Source organism: Coffea arabica, chromosome 7c (assembly GCF_036785885.1).
Source record: "Coffea arabica cultivar ET-39 chromosome 7c, Coffea Arabica ET-39 HiFi, whole genome shotgun sequence".
NCBI lineage: Eukaryota > Viridiplantae > Streptophyta > Magnoliopsida > Gentianales > Rubiaceae > Coffea > Coffea arabica.
The window spans coordinates 28446253-28463182 of NC_092322.1; the positions used below are offsets into that span (position 1 = coordinate 28446253).

Sequence of the window (16930 nt, forward strand, 5' to 3'; positions counted from 1 at the left end):
TGGCCAAAAGAAGTGCTCTTGGAGGATGGACAATGTTTTAGTAATTCCAAAGTGACCCATAAGTCCTCCATGGGCTTCTCGAACTAACCGGGGTCACATGGAGCTTAGTGGAATGCACAATTTGTCCTTGTAGTACAAGAATCCCTGTGATAGAAAGTAATGCTCACGAGTATCTCGTGGCAAGGAGTTAAAAATCTCACCAAAATCTGGGTCAATGGCATAGAGATCCTTGAGATATTTAAATCCTAGTAATTTTGCATCTAATGTAGTAAGTAGTGTATAACGCCTAGAAAGGGCATCCGCTACTACATTAGACTTACCTGTCTTATACCTAATCACGAATGCAAAAGTGTCGATGAAAGTTATCTATCTTGCATGTCGTTTGCTCAACTTGGTTTGTGCTTGAGAGATTCGTGATCAGTATGTAAGACGAACTCTCGAGGTCGAAGATAGTGTTGCCTAGTTTGGAGTGCTTGAACCAAGGCCATTAGCTCTTTGTCATAGGTTGAGTAGTTCAAAGAAACTCCATTCAGCTTTTCACTAAAATAAGCAATCGGTCGGCTTTCTTGGAGTAGAACAGCTCCAATACCTATACCAGAGATATCGCACTCTATCTCAAAAGCTTTGTTAAAGTTAGGCAAATTTAGAACAAGTGCATGTGTGAGCTTATGTTTAAGTACTTGGAAAGACTTAGCTTGTTCTTCCCCCCATTGAAATGGTGCGTTCTTCTTGATGATGGATGTAAGTGGTGCAGCTATGGTGCTGAAGTCCTTGACAAAGCGTCTGTAGAAGCTTGCCAAGCCATGGAAACTCCTCACCTCACTTACGTTGGTAGGTGTTGGCCATTCATTTATAGCCTTCACCTTTGCTTGATCAACTTGTACACCCTGTACACTTATAACATATCCTAGAAAAACAAGTTGATCAGTGCAAAAAGCGCACTTCTTAAGGTTGGCATAGAGCCTTTCCTTATGCATGCTCCTCTAAACTCCTACTATAGATAAGGATATCATTAAAATATACCACTACAAATTTCCCAATGAAAGGACAGAAAACATGATTCATTAATCTCATAAAAGTACTAGATGTGTTAGTTAGGCCAAAAGGCATGACTAACCACTCATATAAGCCATGTTTAGTCTTAAAAGCAGTTTTCCATTCATCCCCATCTTTTCATATGAATTTGATGGTACCCACTTTTCAGATCAATTTTTGTAAAAATGATAGCACCATGCAATTTATCAAGCATGTCATCTAGACAAGGTATGGGATAGCGATACTTTACCGTGATGGCGTTAATAGCTCGACAGTCAGTGTACATCCTCCTTCCTCCATCCTTTTTAGGCACAAGTAGGACGGGTACAACACAAGGACTTAGACTTTCACGAATCCAGCCTTTGCCAAGTACTCCTCTACTTGCCTTTGTTGTTCCTTAGTTTCCTCGGGATTAGTCCTATATGGTGCCTTGTTTAGCAAGGAAGCCCCAGAGATGAAATCAATTTGATGTTCAATCCCTCTCAAAGATGGCAGTCCATTAGGTATATCCTCAGGGAACACATCATGATACTCCTGCAAGAGGTTAGTGACAACACTAGGCAGCGAAGTATCAAGTTCATTAGTGAGTAAGGCTTCTTTGCAGATCAAGATAAGCACAATTTGGTTGGAATATAAAGCCTTTCTCACGTTTTTCATTCGAGCTAGCATGCTGGTTTGTCTTTCTTTGCCTAGCTCAATGGTTCGATCAGGCTTACTTTTATCCTTAGAGGTCTCGGCCAACTCCTTTAATTTTCCTTTTGATGGTTTTTTGTTTTTTGACTAGTGACATGCATATCATACTCCTTTTGTAAGCTAACTTGGTCCTCATGCACTTGTTGTGGTGTGAGAGGTGCAAGTGTGATTTTCTTACCATTATGCAAAAAGGAATATTTATTCAAGAAACCATCAAAGATAACTCTCTTATCAAATTGCTAAGGGTGGCCTAAAAGAATGTGTGCAGCTTGCATAAGTATTACATCGCATACAATATCATCTTCATAGCGACCTATGCAGAAAGTAACTAAGACTTGTTTAGAGATACGTGCCTCGCCACTACTGTTTAGCCATTGGAGCTTGTAGGGGCGCGGGTGATCAGTTGTTGGCAAGTTGAATCGCTCCACCATTAATGCACTTGCAACATTAGTACAACTCCCTGGGCTAGGCTACACACCTTGTTGTTGATATGACACCTTGAGTAGAAGATGTTTTCTTGCTGTAGGTTATCTCGACTAGCTTGTGTAGCTAGTGCTTGCCTTTCCACTAAACATCCAACCGTGTCATTGACCGGTATCTCCTCAAGCTCGTCTTCTTCCCCTTCCAAAGATGGCATTCCCTCATGTTCCCTGTCTTCATCATCGGTCAACAACTTGCCATTGGATAACATGATCAAAGTACGTTGGTTGGGGCATTGGGAAGCAATATGCCCAAATCCTTGACACTTGAAGCATTTGGTGTCACGAGTCCTTGGATTGGATATCTCTTGTTGGGACTTAAACCCCTCCTTGGAAGTTGGTTTGGAAGGTAGAGCGTTCGGCCACATTTCTTCTCACGACGCTCCACTCGATTTTGAAGTTTTAGGTACAAAAGAGGGGCTGGTTTCGACCCTTGTGATCGGGTTCCTCCAACTCCCAGGTTGGAAATGGGAGCTTTGGCGGTTCGTTCCCCTCCTCTTGAACCTCCGTTCTACCTTGATAGCTTTGTCCAAGAGTTCTCCCATATCAAGATAGTGTTGAAGCTCCACGATGTCAGCAATCTCAGGTAGCAATCCTCCCAAAAATCGTGCCATGATGGCCTCCTCATCTTCTAGAACATCAGACTGCATCATGGACATTTCCATTTCTTTGAAGTAATCTTCAACCGTCATACTACCTTGAGTGAGGGTTTGCAATTTGTGATGCAAATCCCTATGGTAGTAACCGGGTATGAAGCGTTTCCTCATGATTTGGTTCAAGTTGTCCCATGTCTGAATGGCTGGTTCCTCATTCCTTCGTTGTTTGATGCGGAGTTCATCCCACCTAATCGCGGCGTAATCGGTGAATTCTATGGCGCCCAACTTTACCTTTTGAGACTCTGTGTAGTGGTTGCAATCGAAGATCAACTCGATTTTTCTCTCCCACTCCAAGTATGCTTCGGGATCTGATTTACCTTGAAAGGAAGGAATTTTTAATTTTATTCCTTTGAGTTGATCCTCAGCATGGTTAGTCCGTTGCATAGTTCTCCTCAGCCTTTGCTCATCATTCTTGAAGTGTCTCTTTAAGTTAGAGTCACTGAGTTCGTTCACGATAAGTTTTCCTCTAATTTTCTTAAAGGAATTTCTTGAGGGGTCCATTTGTTCAATTTGCTCTTCCATGGGCCAAAAACGGAGCTCCATTTTTCTTTGCATTTCCTTCCACATAGCATCCATCCTTAGTGCCAATTGTGCCACGGTAATATCATTTTCATTGGTCATGGTTTCAACATGCAAAACTTCAACAAACGTTAAGGTGAAAGGTTCTCACTCCCTCACGTGTTTCGCTCACTCTCATGTATCACTTAAGTGTTTAAAACACTCTAATGGTCTCACAACTCACTTCTCAAATCCCTTGATCGCCTCCTTGAAGAAATAAAAAATTTCTTCCAAGCAATTCAATCAAACTTTAATCAAGTTTTTCCCCAAAAGTGGCGTAAGAATAGCAGAAAATTCAAGACTAACGTAACAACTCAAAGGCAGCAAAAGGACACGAGAAACACACTGAAATATGATTGACTTAGTCCGCAAAGAGTGAGAGTTTGACTCGAGGAAGGACTCTAACCAATGCCCAGATCTGTTTGGACTCTATTTGTACACCCTTAACACGAGTTACAATCTGTAAGTGACCCAAAAACAACAATGTATCAACCTGAAATGATTAGAAAAGGACACGGATAACAGAAATTTGAGGAGCCTAGAAGTACTATACTTGACTCTTGCACGCAGCTGATTTCTTTGGAGGTTGTGAACAACATTTCTTGGGTGATTTTGGATTGTGTGGGTATATGTTTTAGAGTCTGGATTCCCCCAATTCAAGTGAGTAAGTCCGAAGTGGACAGCTTGAGACGGCTAGGGTTTGTTTGAGCAAACCAAGTCGGTTGTGGTTTCCTAGTTCAAGAAGGTTTCCACTTCCTTTTTGGGATCCGATTCTGGTTTCCCTTTGTTCTCCTTTTTTTTTGTAATACAACCAGAATTCTTTCTTTCTTTTGAATTAGGCTCTTGCTCCCATAAACACAAAGTTTTTGTTGATGTTTGCACAAGGTCGGCCGCACTCAAAAACAAGAAGGAAGGTTTGATAGATTCAAGATTTCCAAGCACCAGCCTACCACTTCAAGATATATGGTAAGAATCCCAAGAAACAAGGTAATTTGCCAAAAACTTCAAGAATTAATGCAATCAGCCCTTTGTTTGGTGCAACAAGACAATATGCCCAACCCTTTTGTTTGAAAACCCTTGTTTGAACACTTTCAGCTTTCAAGGTAAAGTAGCGACCAGAATTTGTTGTTCCTCTCTCTGTTTTTTTTTTATGTCCTTGGTGGCTGTTTTTGCACAACCAAAATGACTCAACAACACAATGAATAGACTGATCTTGACAAAACAGTAGCAAGAACGGCAAAACTGATTGTATGCACGACACAAGACACAAGAACACGACGGAGGGACAAAAACCCTAGCGGCTGTTTGGTTTGTTTTTTTTTTATTCGATTGCTTCAAGACTCAACACATGGATTTATGACACAATTAACGCACGAATCAAGCAACAACACAAGAACCAATCCGGACAACAATAAGTAATTTGCAGACAGCAAAGGTAAAACGAAAGAAACAAAGCAAGACTAGCGACTGAATTTTTCTTTTTGTTTTATTTTGACACACGAATAGATTTGAAACAAACGTATATGACTCAAAACAACATGAAAAGGAAAGATATAACCTGTGGTTGTCGATTAGATCTGATTACCAACTGATGTGAAACCACCTGGCCATAATCTAGACAACTAATTCACCAACGGTTTAGGCAGCGAAAATTTGACCCAAATCTAATCTCCGAGATAATGAACACTATTGATATTATCTCAACCCGTTATCTAACGAACTAGAGAACCAAATTAAAGGTAGAGGAACGCCACAACCAAGGAGTTACTTGATTGATAATTTCAATTGAAGAATTTGAGAAAGATTCTCAAATATTCAAAGAGGCTCTCTTGGAAAGAGAAAAGTGAAAAACTCACAATTTTATTGATGTAAAAAAAAACTGAGTGTAAAGGTCTCTTGCTTTGGCTATATATAGCCATACACTTGACAACCTAAAGTGACTTGAAACAAAACCCTAACTCGGCTAGGCTAAGGCCTTTTGGGCCGATTCTATTAATCAAACCTACTAACTAATGGTCGGCCAAGGCTAAGGGATTGATGGCCGACTCTAGTAACAGAATAAATAACGAAAAATAGAAGTTAAATTGACTAATAAGTCCTCGGCTTCAAGTAAGACTAATCCTCACTTGAATCTTTCACTTGGAGTAATGTGTATATTGTTGAATCTTCATTCTCCAAGCCTTCAATAATCTTCAAATCATCTCCAATTCTCTCTTGGACAGTACACACAAGAGCTTGAAGGGATTCACACATCTTCTTGGCACGAGCTCTTGTGATTGGACCTTTTGGTACTTGAATGATTTGCTCTTGATCACCGAGGGCCCTTGGTGCTCCTTCATCAAAGCATCAAGATCTAGTGTATCTTTGCTAGGGTTTAGGGCTGATCCAGAACTAAAAAATCGGCCATCTTTTCCGAGCTATTGGTACTGATAGGAGATGAACTAGAGTGTGTATTTGGTACCGTTGGAAAGCCCTTTGAGTCTAACTTCCAACGCCACTGACGGCACCTGATTTTGACCTTTTCACAGTGAGATATAGCCGTCTTCCCAAAACTGCGCGGGCACAACTATTTTACCCGTAAAGAACATTTTGAGCTTGGATAAAACTTTTCTTGTGCCCAACTTTCATGCACTTGCCAAACTTGTTTTCTATTGAACTTTTATTGCATTTTGGGCCAAATTTGTATGATGAATTGTGTGAGAACCCGAAATTTTTTTTCTTAATTTCTAGGCATTATTTTATTTCTTTGCGCGCATTTTCTATATTTTCTTTTATGATATAAATTTTCTAGATATTTTTATCAGTAAATATAGTTTTTAAATCATTTTTCTAGTATAAGTTAGTTTGAGACAAGAGTAATGTTTATTGGACATGGGACCCATTAGTGCGGTAGTGCGGTATAATTTTGACGACTAGGTCAAGTTTTGTGCTAAGGGATATTATTTTACTCAGTGTTAGGAGGTGATTAGAGGTAAACTAGATAATTAACCTTGGAGAGACAAGAGAAAAGGTATAAGAATAAAAAGTGCCACATGTCGTATTTCTATTCAAGGGTGGACTTTTGACCATGATATTTTACCTTCTTAAAAGTAATTTTGACCCAAAAATCATCTTCATTTGCACTCCTTTGGCCGAGCTTCTTGAGAGGGAAGAGGAGAGAAAACCTTCAACTTTTGCCTTCCATTTCTTGCTAAATCTTGTGTTCCAACCATCCAACCCTCAAATTACGCCATAAAAATCTCTTGCTAGGAAGAACCCAAGAAGGTGGTGGAGTGGTGTTTGAAAGGGAAGTCCTAAGTGGCTAGCTTTCTTGAGTTTGAGGTAAGTTGCTAAGAAAGGTCCCCCTTTTGCTTTAATAATGGTTAATTAATGGTTTGTAGTGGCTAAAGATGTTTGGTGAAAGATTTCATGATATAAAGTGGAGTTTGACAAATTTCATAATTTTTGGTGATTTTTCTGATTTTATATAAGGATTATTGTTGGGACATGGAATGATAGTTGTTATGGTGTAAAATGAAGCTCTTGGAGGTTAGTTGTGGTTGTTTGCGGAAAATTTTCGCTTGTAGGGCCAATTTCAGTTTTAGGGTTTTAAGAATTAGGGCTTATTATGGTTGGTCCTTAAGCTTGTAATTAACTAAAATTGAAGGGTATTGTAACATTCGTTAGGTGTGTTGACTAGCTTATATATTGTATGTGTGGTTGGTGATTATTTGTAGGATGGAAAGTGTTAAATTAAGAGGAAATGCTGTCCAAAGTTTGAGGAAATTGAATTCCTTTGAGTTTAGATTGAGTTTGGGTAGAAATGATATGTTTTGGGGTTGTCTATGCTTTTAGCACCAAATGATCTTTAATTTCACTTCCTAATTATTTTTGGTCTTGTTTTAGTAGTTCTTTGAATAGGTTTACAACTCATGTTTGAGTCTCAATTATTGTTCTTTACTTGTTTTAGGACGTGTCGGTGATCCGAGGCATACTTCGGACGGAAATTTGTGATCCTGCTTTGCTTGAACTGGTGAGTGTACCATTGCATGATTTAATGCTTAAACGATTGTTGTACTTGGATTATTGGAGTGAATTCCATTTGAGACGAGAGTGTACTTTATCGCTCCCGCTCTCTTATCTGTATAACTGTGAAATTGTTACATGTACATGGTTTGGTGTCATTTGGAGCATGTGTCTAACGACTTACTGTGATATCTGAGCTCAAACCTTATCGGTCGTTAATCGAGTCGAGCCAGCAAGGGTCTGGTCGATTAGATAACGAACCATGGGTTAACTGATCGTCGAGTGGAGTGTTATCTCCTCGACCTTGTGGTATACTCGAGTATTACCCCCCTACTGTTTTTGTGAGGTGTTCGGGCCCGATAGAGGTATGTATGGTGGAAGGTATTTGGTGTAGAGTGGAGTCTACGGTCATGGTTACCTACAAATGATGACGGAGGGTCATCGAGTTCAGATCAAGTGGTGAAATAGGAAATTGGCACTTGAGTGCCACTTGTATCCTTTAAATGTGATGCTCTTTCGTTTATGAATGAGGTTTATGTGATTGATGAAGTGCAATTCCATGATTCTTGACTGAATAACTTGTTGGTACCTCACGAGCGTAAGCTCACCCTCATTATCTTTGTTTTCCTTACAGGATCAACTTTTGGAAACCATGATTTTGGAAGCAAGTTGAGCTAGTTGATATTCTTTTGTTTTTGTATAGCTCCTAGAAAATTGGAACTCTAAATGTATTTCATTTCAAGGATCCTTTTGATTTGTAAACGTAACCATGTGTGTATATATAAAAGTGTTTCTTCATGTGGTATAGCTTCTATACTTGTGAATGTATGATCTCTAGTGACACTTGAGAAAGTTATATGTTTTTGTAGGGTTTCGGTCATGCTCGGGTTTTAAATGAAGAAAGAAAAAAATTTCTGGCTGGCATTGTTCACCCAAATCCGGCCGGGAATCTAGCCAATTTCTGGCCGGATATCTGGCCGAATATGTAGGGAAAAATTTTGAATTTTCAGGTTGGCCACTGCCTCCAATCTGGTCAGGAATCCGGTCGGATTGTGACGTGGCAGTTACTGTTCACGTCTTGTTTCGTTTTCATTTTTTCATTTTTGCGGTCTTCGAGATGCTTGAGCACTGTATTATCTTTTGGACCGTTTTAACTCGTGCGTGTTCGGCTTAGTAGTCCTGGTGAGAGTTGGGCAGGCAGTTCGCTAACCCTTACGGTACGCCCTAGGGGAGGTGGGGTTGTCACAAATTGCGTGCCTTTAACCACCCACTTGGTCTCTTAATGAGCCTACATTTGAGTGGGAAATGAACTTAGAATGTTAACGATTTCACTCGTTGCCCTAGGATTGGGAAACGGAGGTGATTGTAACCAAGATACTTGACGTTTGATCACTGCATTGCTTGACAGGTGAGTGTTCCACTACCTGCTACCTGTTTATGTGAAATATCTGAATACTTGATTTACAACTGTTTGAGCCAAACTTTGTTTTGATAAAAATGGAGGCGAGCGTGTACTTTATCGCACTCGACCTCCCTTATTTTCCACTGGGGCTCTGTATACTGCTATTATGAGATGTGATTTCTCTATATGTGACTGTATTTGAGTTGTTTCGGTGATAACCCATCAACTACTGCTACTGTTTGGGTACCCAATCTCATAGGTGAGTCGGTTGTACCCATCAACTACTGCTACTGTTTGGGTACCCAATCTCATAGGTGAGTCGGTTGTATCGAGCCAGCAAGGGCTTGGTCGAGAAGGCCAATAAACCTTGGGAACTGTGTACTGAATACTAGAAACCAGTATACTTGAGTATTACCTAACTACTATTTATGGAGTGCGGGCCCGGTAGGGGGTTGACTGGTGGACGGAGGTTGGAGGAAGTGGTGTTCTACGGACTTTATATTCTTTAAATGCAAACGTTGACGGAGAGTCAACGGACCTCGATATGATCAAGCGCGAGGGGATTTGGCTTTTGGAAGCCACCCGTATCATTGAATTGAACTGTGATTATATTGTTATTGTACTATACGTTGTTTGCTTGGTTATATTATGTCCTTATTTGGCTATGTGCTTACTTATTTACTTGGAACTTCACTGAGTTTTAGCTCACCCCACTCCCTTTGTTTTCCTTAACAGATCAGGGATGGACTTGTGGTCAAGAGCTTTCTTAGCTTTATTTTACTTTGAACTTGTAACCTTTGGTTTAAGATGACTTTACTTTTGACTCTTGTAAGTTTGAATTCATATGTTCGACTTATGTTATGTAATTGTAGTATGGAGTGGTAAGTGTGACTTTTAGCTTGACATTTTAAGTTTGGAAAGTTGGTTTGACGATTATATGCCATTAGGGTTTGTATGCTTTAATTTTAAGTTATTTCACCGGTTATATTGAGTTGCTAGTTCTTTGATCGACCGAGCCCCAATGAGAGTTGGGCAGGCAGTCCGTTGATATCCTAGGTTCGCCCTAGGAAGAGATAGGGCTGTCACATAAAGAGCCAACAAAAGTTCATACAAAAGGTATACTAACACCCACCAAGTCGCTAGTCTAGAACCTCCAATCCACCTCCAAAACCTGTTAAGGAAAACAACCTAAAGGAATGAGTGAACGCTCAGTGAGGCCTAGAAAATAAACAGGAAATACCACAAGCAAGTAACACAATAAATCAAATAACGTGCTTTAAATAACTTTGAAACATGACATTTCATTTGAGTGCACAAGTAGGAATTAACACACAATAAGGATACAGGAGCTCTCAGTGTGACAGCCCCACCTCTCCCTAGGGCGAACCCTAGGGTATCAGCGGACTGCCTGCCCAGCTCTCGCCGGGACTCAGTCGATCAAAGAACTAGCAACCCAAAATAACTGGGAAAATAACTTCAAATTAAATTATACAACCCTAATAACACATAACTATCAATCAACTTTCCAAACTTAATATGGCAAGCTAAGAGTCACACTTACCACTTCATACTACAATTTCATAACATAAGTCAAACTTAGAAATTCAAGCTTACAACAGTAAAAGGTAAAGTCATCTTAATAAAATTTACAAGTTCAAGCAAAACAAAGCTAAGCGAGCTCTTGACCGTTAGTCCATCCCCGATCTGTTAAGGAAAACAAAGGGAGTGGGGTGAGCTAAAGCTCAGTGAGGTTCCAAGTAAAACAAGTAAACACATAGTCAAATTAAGGCATAGAGTAATCAAGTAAATACCCTCTGATGCAATAACAATTAATCCACAATTCAATTCAAGGATACGGGTGGCTTTCAAAAGCCAAAATTCCCTTGAGCTTGATCATAAATGTCTTCGTTGACACTCCGTCAACACTTGTATACACAGAATATTTAGTCCGTAGAACACCACTTTCACCTGTCTCCGTCCACCAATCAACCCCCCACCGGCCCGCACTTCATAAACAGTAGTTAGGTAATACTCGAGTATACCGGTTTCAGTGAACAGTAAACAGTCCTCAAGGTTTATCGGCCTTCTCGACCAAGCCCTTGCTGGCTCGATAGAACCGACTCGCCTATGAGGTTGGGTACCCAAACAGTAGTAGTAGTTGATGGGATGTCACCCAAACAACTCAAGCACAGTCACATATAGAGAATTCACATTTCACAATAACAGTATACAGAGCCTCAGTGAAAATGAAGGAGGACGAGTGCGATAAAGTACACCCTCGCCTCCACTTTTATCAAATCAGAGTTTGGCTCAAACAATCGTAAATCAAGTATTCAAATATTTCACATAAGCAGGTAGCAGGTAGTGGAACACTCACCTGTCAATCAAAAGAAGCAATCGATGTCAAACGTCTTAGTTACGGTCACCTTCGTTTCCCAAACCTAGGGCAACGAGTGAAATCGTTAACAATTAGATTCATGCCCCATTAGGTTAGGCTTAATAAGAGACCAAGTGAGTAGTCTAAGCTACTTAATCCGTCATGCAAACAAGGTCCAAACCATGGTAAAAGTTCATGAGAAAACAAGTTTAGTAGGTGCATGAAGGTTTGGCAAAAGAAAAGTTCCAATTATGCTTAAGGATTTCTTCTCGGGTTGCACAGTCATGCCCTGGCAGTCTTAGGAAAACGGTCATAACTCACTGTAGAAAAGTCGAAATTAGGTGCCGTCAGTGGCGTTGGAAACTAGACTCGAAGGGCTTTCCAAAGGTACCAAGCTCACACCGTGGTTCATCTCCTATCAACAACAGTAATTCAGATAAGATGGCTGTTTTTCCAACCCTGGATCAACATTAATCCTATACCAAACTACTCTAGTTCTAGGGCTAACTTCATTAGTTTTGATTCAAATTCACCCAATTCACTCCTCAAGTGATCATATACAAGGATTCAAGTCACTTAGGATCAATGGAGTTCACAATATAACATACAACCTGATTTAAGGCAGCCATAATGATCCCATAACTACAAGAGTCCTAAAACAGTCTACTAATGGTTCAAAATCACCACTTTACTTGCTTCAACTCCATTCCAACTTGCTCATAGGCTTAACCAATATTTAACCTAGTTTATTAGGCTTGATTATGACATAATTTAACAATAAGATTGAGGGAAAATCCCTCCTACAAGAACCGGCCAGCCTAGACAAAGCAACCAGCCCACACTTTTCAACATTTGTTCAATCTTCATCCTTGCATGTTTTCTACTCAATCATCATATCAAGTGGTAGTTCTAGCTCAAAAGAGGTTTAAAACATAATAATACCTCATAAACAAACATAAATAAGAACCAAACATTTCATCAAACACTTGGTATACATACTAAGAAACCTAGCTACTACTTGTTTACTTCAAGAAACTAACTCAACATCTCAACCAAACAACTTGTATCTTTGCTATTAACACTTCAAGTGCATGATCTATCAAAAAAAATCAGGATTTAAAGAACATATACCTCTCTTATAGTGAGCTTGAATCACCAAAATCACTTCACCAAAGTAAGTCTTCAAGCTTGGATCAAACACTTGGAGTTGTAGGAACTCTCTCACTAATTCAGATTTTCTCTCTTGATTGTTGTTCTTGGTTTGCTAGAGTAAGAAAACAAGTTTATGGAGCTCACTCTCTCTCTCTCTTGAAGCCAAGAAATTCGGCCAACACAAGCAAAGAAAAGGCCTTGGCTAGTTTAAATAATCTTCTAATCTTGGTTCCAACAAGATACTTGGTTAAAGTTTAGCCACATGTCCACTTACTTGTCCAACTCTCTCTTAATCTTTGACTAATGGTGTCTTAACCTTTCCAAATGCACCAATAATATTTTAACACCTCTAACTAACCTTTCCAAGTGCACCAATAATACTTTAACACTCCTAACTAATCTTTCCAAGTGCACCAATCATATTTTAACACTTCTAACTAATCTTTCCAAGTGCACCAATAATACTTTAACACTCCTAACTAATCTTTCCAAGTGCACCAATCATATTTTAGCACCTATAATCCTACATGTAAGATTTCTACCACTAATATAAAGACACTTGGTAAAATGTAAGTGGTGCATTAATTAAAATTATCTTAAAAAAAATGTTTTACTACAAGTAAAAGGAATAAAGTGTAATGCATGAAAATTATTATAACACCTAGAAAAGCAATTGTAATGGCATGTAATATATGATTTAAATCCTAAAATAAGGCAATTAATTGAGGAAATTGTGTTTTAAAATGAGGGTTCTCACACTCTCTCCCCCTTAAAGAATTTCGTCCTCGAAATTCTCACCTTCATCATTGAATAGCTTAGGGTATTTGGCGCGAATGTCCTCTTCCACTTCCCAAGTAGCCTCCTCCACCTCATGGTTTCTCCACAAGACCTTTACCAAGGGTATTTGCTTAGTCCTCAATTCCTTCACTTTTCGATCTAAGATTTGCACTGGTCTTTCCTCGTAGGTCAAAGATTCATCAATGTCAATTTCCTCTGGCTTCAGTATATGAGTGGGATCTGGATAATACTTTTTCAACATGGACACGTGAAATACATCATGAACCCTGGATAGACTTGTTGGTAACTCCAATCGATATGCCACGTTTCCAACTCGTTGAAGGATTTTGAATGGTCCTACGTATCTTGGATGAAGCTTCTTTCCTTTTCCTGCCGTGAGACTTCGAAGTGGCGTAACCTTCAAGAATACCTTGTCCCCAATCTCAAACTCCAAGTCCTTTCGTCGATTATCAGCGTAACTCTTTTGTCGACTTTGCGCTGTCTGAAGCCTCTGACGTATCACTTTCACTTTCTCATACGCATCCTCGATCCATGGTACTGCAACTGGGTCTAAAACTCTTCTCTCTCCTACTTCATCCCAAAATATTGGTGATCGGCACTTTCTTCCATAGAGAGCTTCATACGGTGCCATTTGTATTGAAGAATGGTAACTATTATTGTATGCAAATTCAACTAGAGCCATGTATTGTCCCCAACTTCCTCCAAAATCTAGAATACAGGTCCTCAACATGTCTTCAAGTGTCTGAATGGTCCTCTCCGATTGTCCATCAGTTTGGGGATGATAGGTAGTACTAAAATTCAGCTTGGTCCCTAAGGTTCCTTGTAATTGTTGCCAAAAACGAGACACAAATCGTGGGTCTCTATCAGACACAATGCTCACAGGGACTCCATGTAACCTCACAATCTCATCCATGTATAATTGGGCCAATTTCTCCATAGAATATTTCATATTTACGGGTAAGAAATGAGCAGACTTGGTCAACCTGTCTACTATTACCCAAACGGCGTCGTGACCTTTCTGGGTACGGGGTAATCCTGATACGAAATCCATAGTAATATGTTCCCATTTCCACTCGGGGATCTCCAGAGGTTGCAGAAGACCTGAAGGCTTTTGATGCTCAGCTTTCACTTGTTGGCACACCAAACATTTTTGGACAAACTGAGCAATTTCTTTCTTCATCTTATCCCACCAATACAACCTTTTCAAATCTTGATACATTTTACTACTCCCAGGATGTACTGTATACTTGGACCGATGTGCCTCTTCCAAAATATCCCTTTTTATCACTTCATCTTGTGGTACCACTATCCGATCACGAAATTTTAAGATACCTTCGGAACTCACGGTAAAGTCTTGTAACTCTCCTTTTTGTACTTTTTCTGTCCACTTTTGCACCATCCGGTCATTCCTTTGAGCTTCTTTAATGCGGTCCAACAATTCAGATCTTACTGTAATATTGCAGAAAATTACCCTCTGTCGGTCTAATCGCGGGTTCCATTCACTCACTTCCTTCAGCAAATTCCATTCCTTAGCCATCAATCCAGCTATTTGCACTTGTCGGCTTAAAGCGTCCGCTACAACATTAGCCTTGCCTGGGTGATAGTTAATTGTACAGTCATAATCCTCAAGAAATTCCACCCACCGACGCTGTCTCAAGTTTAACTCCTTCTGAGAGAATAGGTATTTCAAACTCTTATGGTCGGTATACACCTCAAACGTCACTCCATATAAGTAATGCCTCCACTTCTTTAATGCAAAAACTACAGCGGCCAGTTCTAAGTCATGAGTGGGGTAATTTCGCTCGTGGGGTTTTAACTTCCTAGAGGCATAGGAAATTACACTCCCGTTTTGCATTAGAACACACCCCAAACCTTCCCTTGAGGCGTCCGTATATACCGTAAAACTATCTCTCCCATTTGGTAAAGCTAAAACAGGTGCCGACGTTAATCTTTTCTTCAATTCCCGAAAACTCGATTCACACTTAGAATTCCAGACAAATTGACCATGCTTTTTGGTCAGGTCGGTTAAAGGACCGGCTAACTTGGAGAAATCTTTGATAAACCGACGGTAATACCCGGCTAAACCTAGAAAACTACGGACCTCAGTCGGGGTTTCCGGGTGTTTCCACTCAGCTACAGCCTCCACTTTCACTGGATCCACAGAAATTCCATCTTTAGATATTATATGCCCTAGAAAAGAAATTTGCTCCAACCAAAACTCACATTTGCTAAACTTGGCATATAACTGATGTTCCCTTAAGGTCTGCAAAACTATCCTCAAATGCCGTTCGTGTTCCTCTCGAGTCTTGGAATACACCAAAATATCATCGATAAATACTACAACAAATTGATCCAAGTAGGGTTTAAAGACTCGATGCATTAAATCCATAAATGCAGCAGGGGCATTCGTTAAACCAAAAGGCATCACAGCGAACTCAAAATGACCATATCTGGAATTAAAGGCAGTTTTCGGTATATCCTCTTGCCTAATTCGTAACTGGTAGTAGCCTTGCCTCAAGTCCAACTTAGAGAAAACTACTGCCCCTTGTAGTTGGTCAAACAATTCATCAATGTGTGGTAAGGGATATTTATTTTTCACCGTAACATCATTTAGGCCACGATAGTCAATGCACAGTCTTAAACTACCATCCTTTTTCTTAACAAATAACACTGGTGCCCCCCACGGTGACTCACTTTCTCGAATAAACCCTCGTTCTAACAGATCTTGTAACTGCAGTTTCAACTCTTTAAGTTCGGCAGGGGCCATTCGGTATGGCGTTTTTGCAATGGGAGCAGTTCCAGGTACTAAATCGATCTTAAATTCTATTTCCCTTTCTGATGGCATCGATTTCAACTCATCGGGAAAGACATCAGGAAATTCATTCACTACTACAACATCCTCCAGTTTCACTTTATCTCCAGGAGTATTAATTAAGAAGGCTAAGTAGCCTTGCGCCCCCTTACTCAACAACTTTCTGGCTCGGATTCCCGAAACAAGTGCAGACGAGGCTAACCTACCCCTCACGTCCAACCATAAAGTTGCCTCTCCGGGTATCGAGAATTCTACCACCTTTGTTTTACAGTTCAATTGGGCGTTATAACGGGCTAGCAAATCCATGCCTATAATTACATCGTATCCCTTAAGGTCTAAACTTATCAAGTCACCCACTAACTTCCGTTCTCCTACCCAAATCTCACAATTTTTATAGACCATATTGGTAATCAGGCTTTGATTCCCAGTGGGTGTTTTCACTTCTAAATCATATGGCAACTTAACAGGATTCACAGCAATACCACACATAAAGGCAGGATTCACAAAAGAATGGGTTGCCCCAGGGTCAATCAAAAGTTTAGCTAAGCGGTGGAATATAGGGATCGTACCTTCCACTACTTCCGATGAATCCGGAACTCGCCGGTGGTCCAAAGCAAAAACCCTAGCAGAGGTTTTGGGTCGACTAGCACTGGCGGTAGGTTGCTTAGGGTTTGACTTTTCCGACTGGGTACCCACGTTCCCGTCACGATTCTTAACAGGGCAAGTGGCAATCTGGTGCTCAGAACTTCCACAAACAAGGCACTTTTTCAACTTTTTCCAGCAATTGTCTTCGGTATGATTTGGCTTACCACAATATCCACAGCTTACACGTGTGGTGGGTGCGGGAACTCCTAGGGAGACAGTTTTCTGTTGTCCCTGTCCCCTTCCACCTTGAGCTCCTCTAGAAGAAGCTCCACCTCTTGGTGTCCCCGCAATTCGGGCTCCACTCGTACCCTTTCCAAA

General features: G+C 40.3%; 1 protein-coding gene and 1 long non-coding RNA gene across 2 annotated transcripts; both read right to left on the minus strand.

The window, feature by feature from the left end:
* Positions 1-386: 386 nt before the first annotated feature.
* On the minus strand, positions 387-3484 carry LOC140010640 (uncharacterized). The gene is made up of 6 exons (XM_072057947.1): positions 2723-3484; positions 2207-2401; positions 1381-1569; positions 1286-1336; positions 1118-1196; positions 387-907 (listed from the first exon to the last, which is right to left on the minus strand). The coding sequence occupies exons 1-6, from the start codon at positions 3482-3484 to the stop codon at positions 387-389; spliced, it is 1797 nt and encodes a 598-aa protein (XP_071914048.1).
* A 7030-nt stretch (positions 3485-10514) lies between these two features.
* On the minus strand, positions 10515-12431 carry LOC140010285 (uncharacterized). The gene is made up of 3 exons (XR_011817589.1): positions 12337-12431; positions 11206-11269; positions 10515-10532 (listed from the first exon to the last, which is right to left on the minus strand). It is a non-coding gene; the product is annotated as an uncharacterized lncRNA (long non-coding RNA).
* Positions 12432-16930: the final 4499 nt, after the last annotated feature.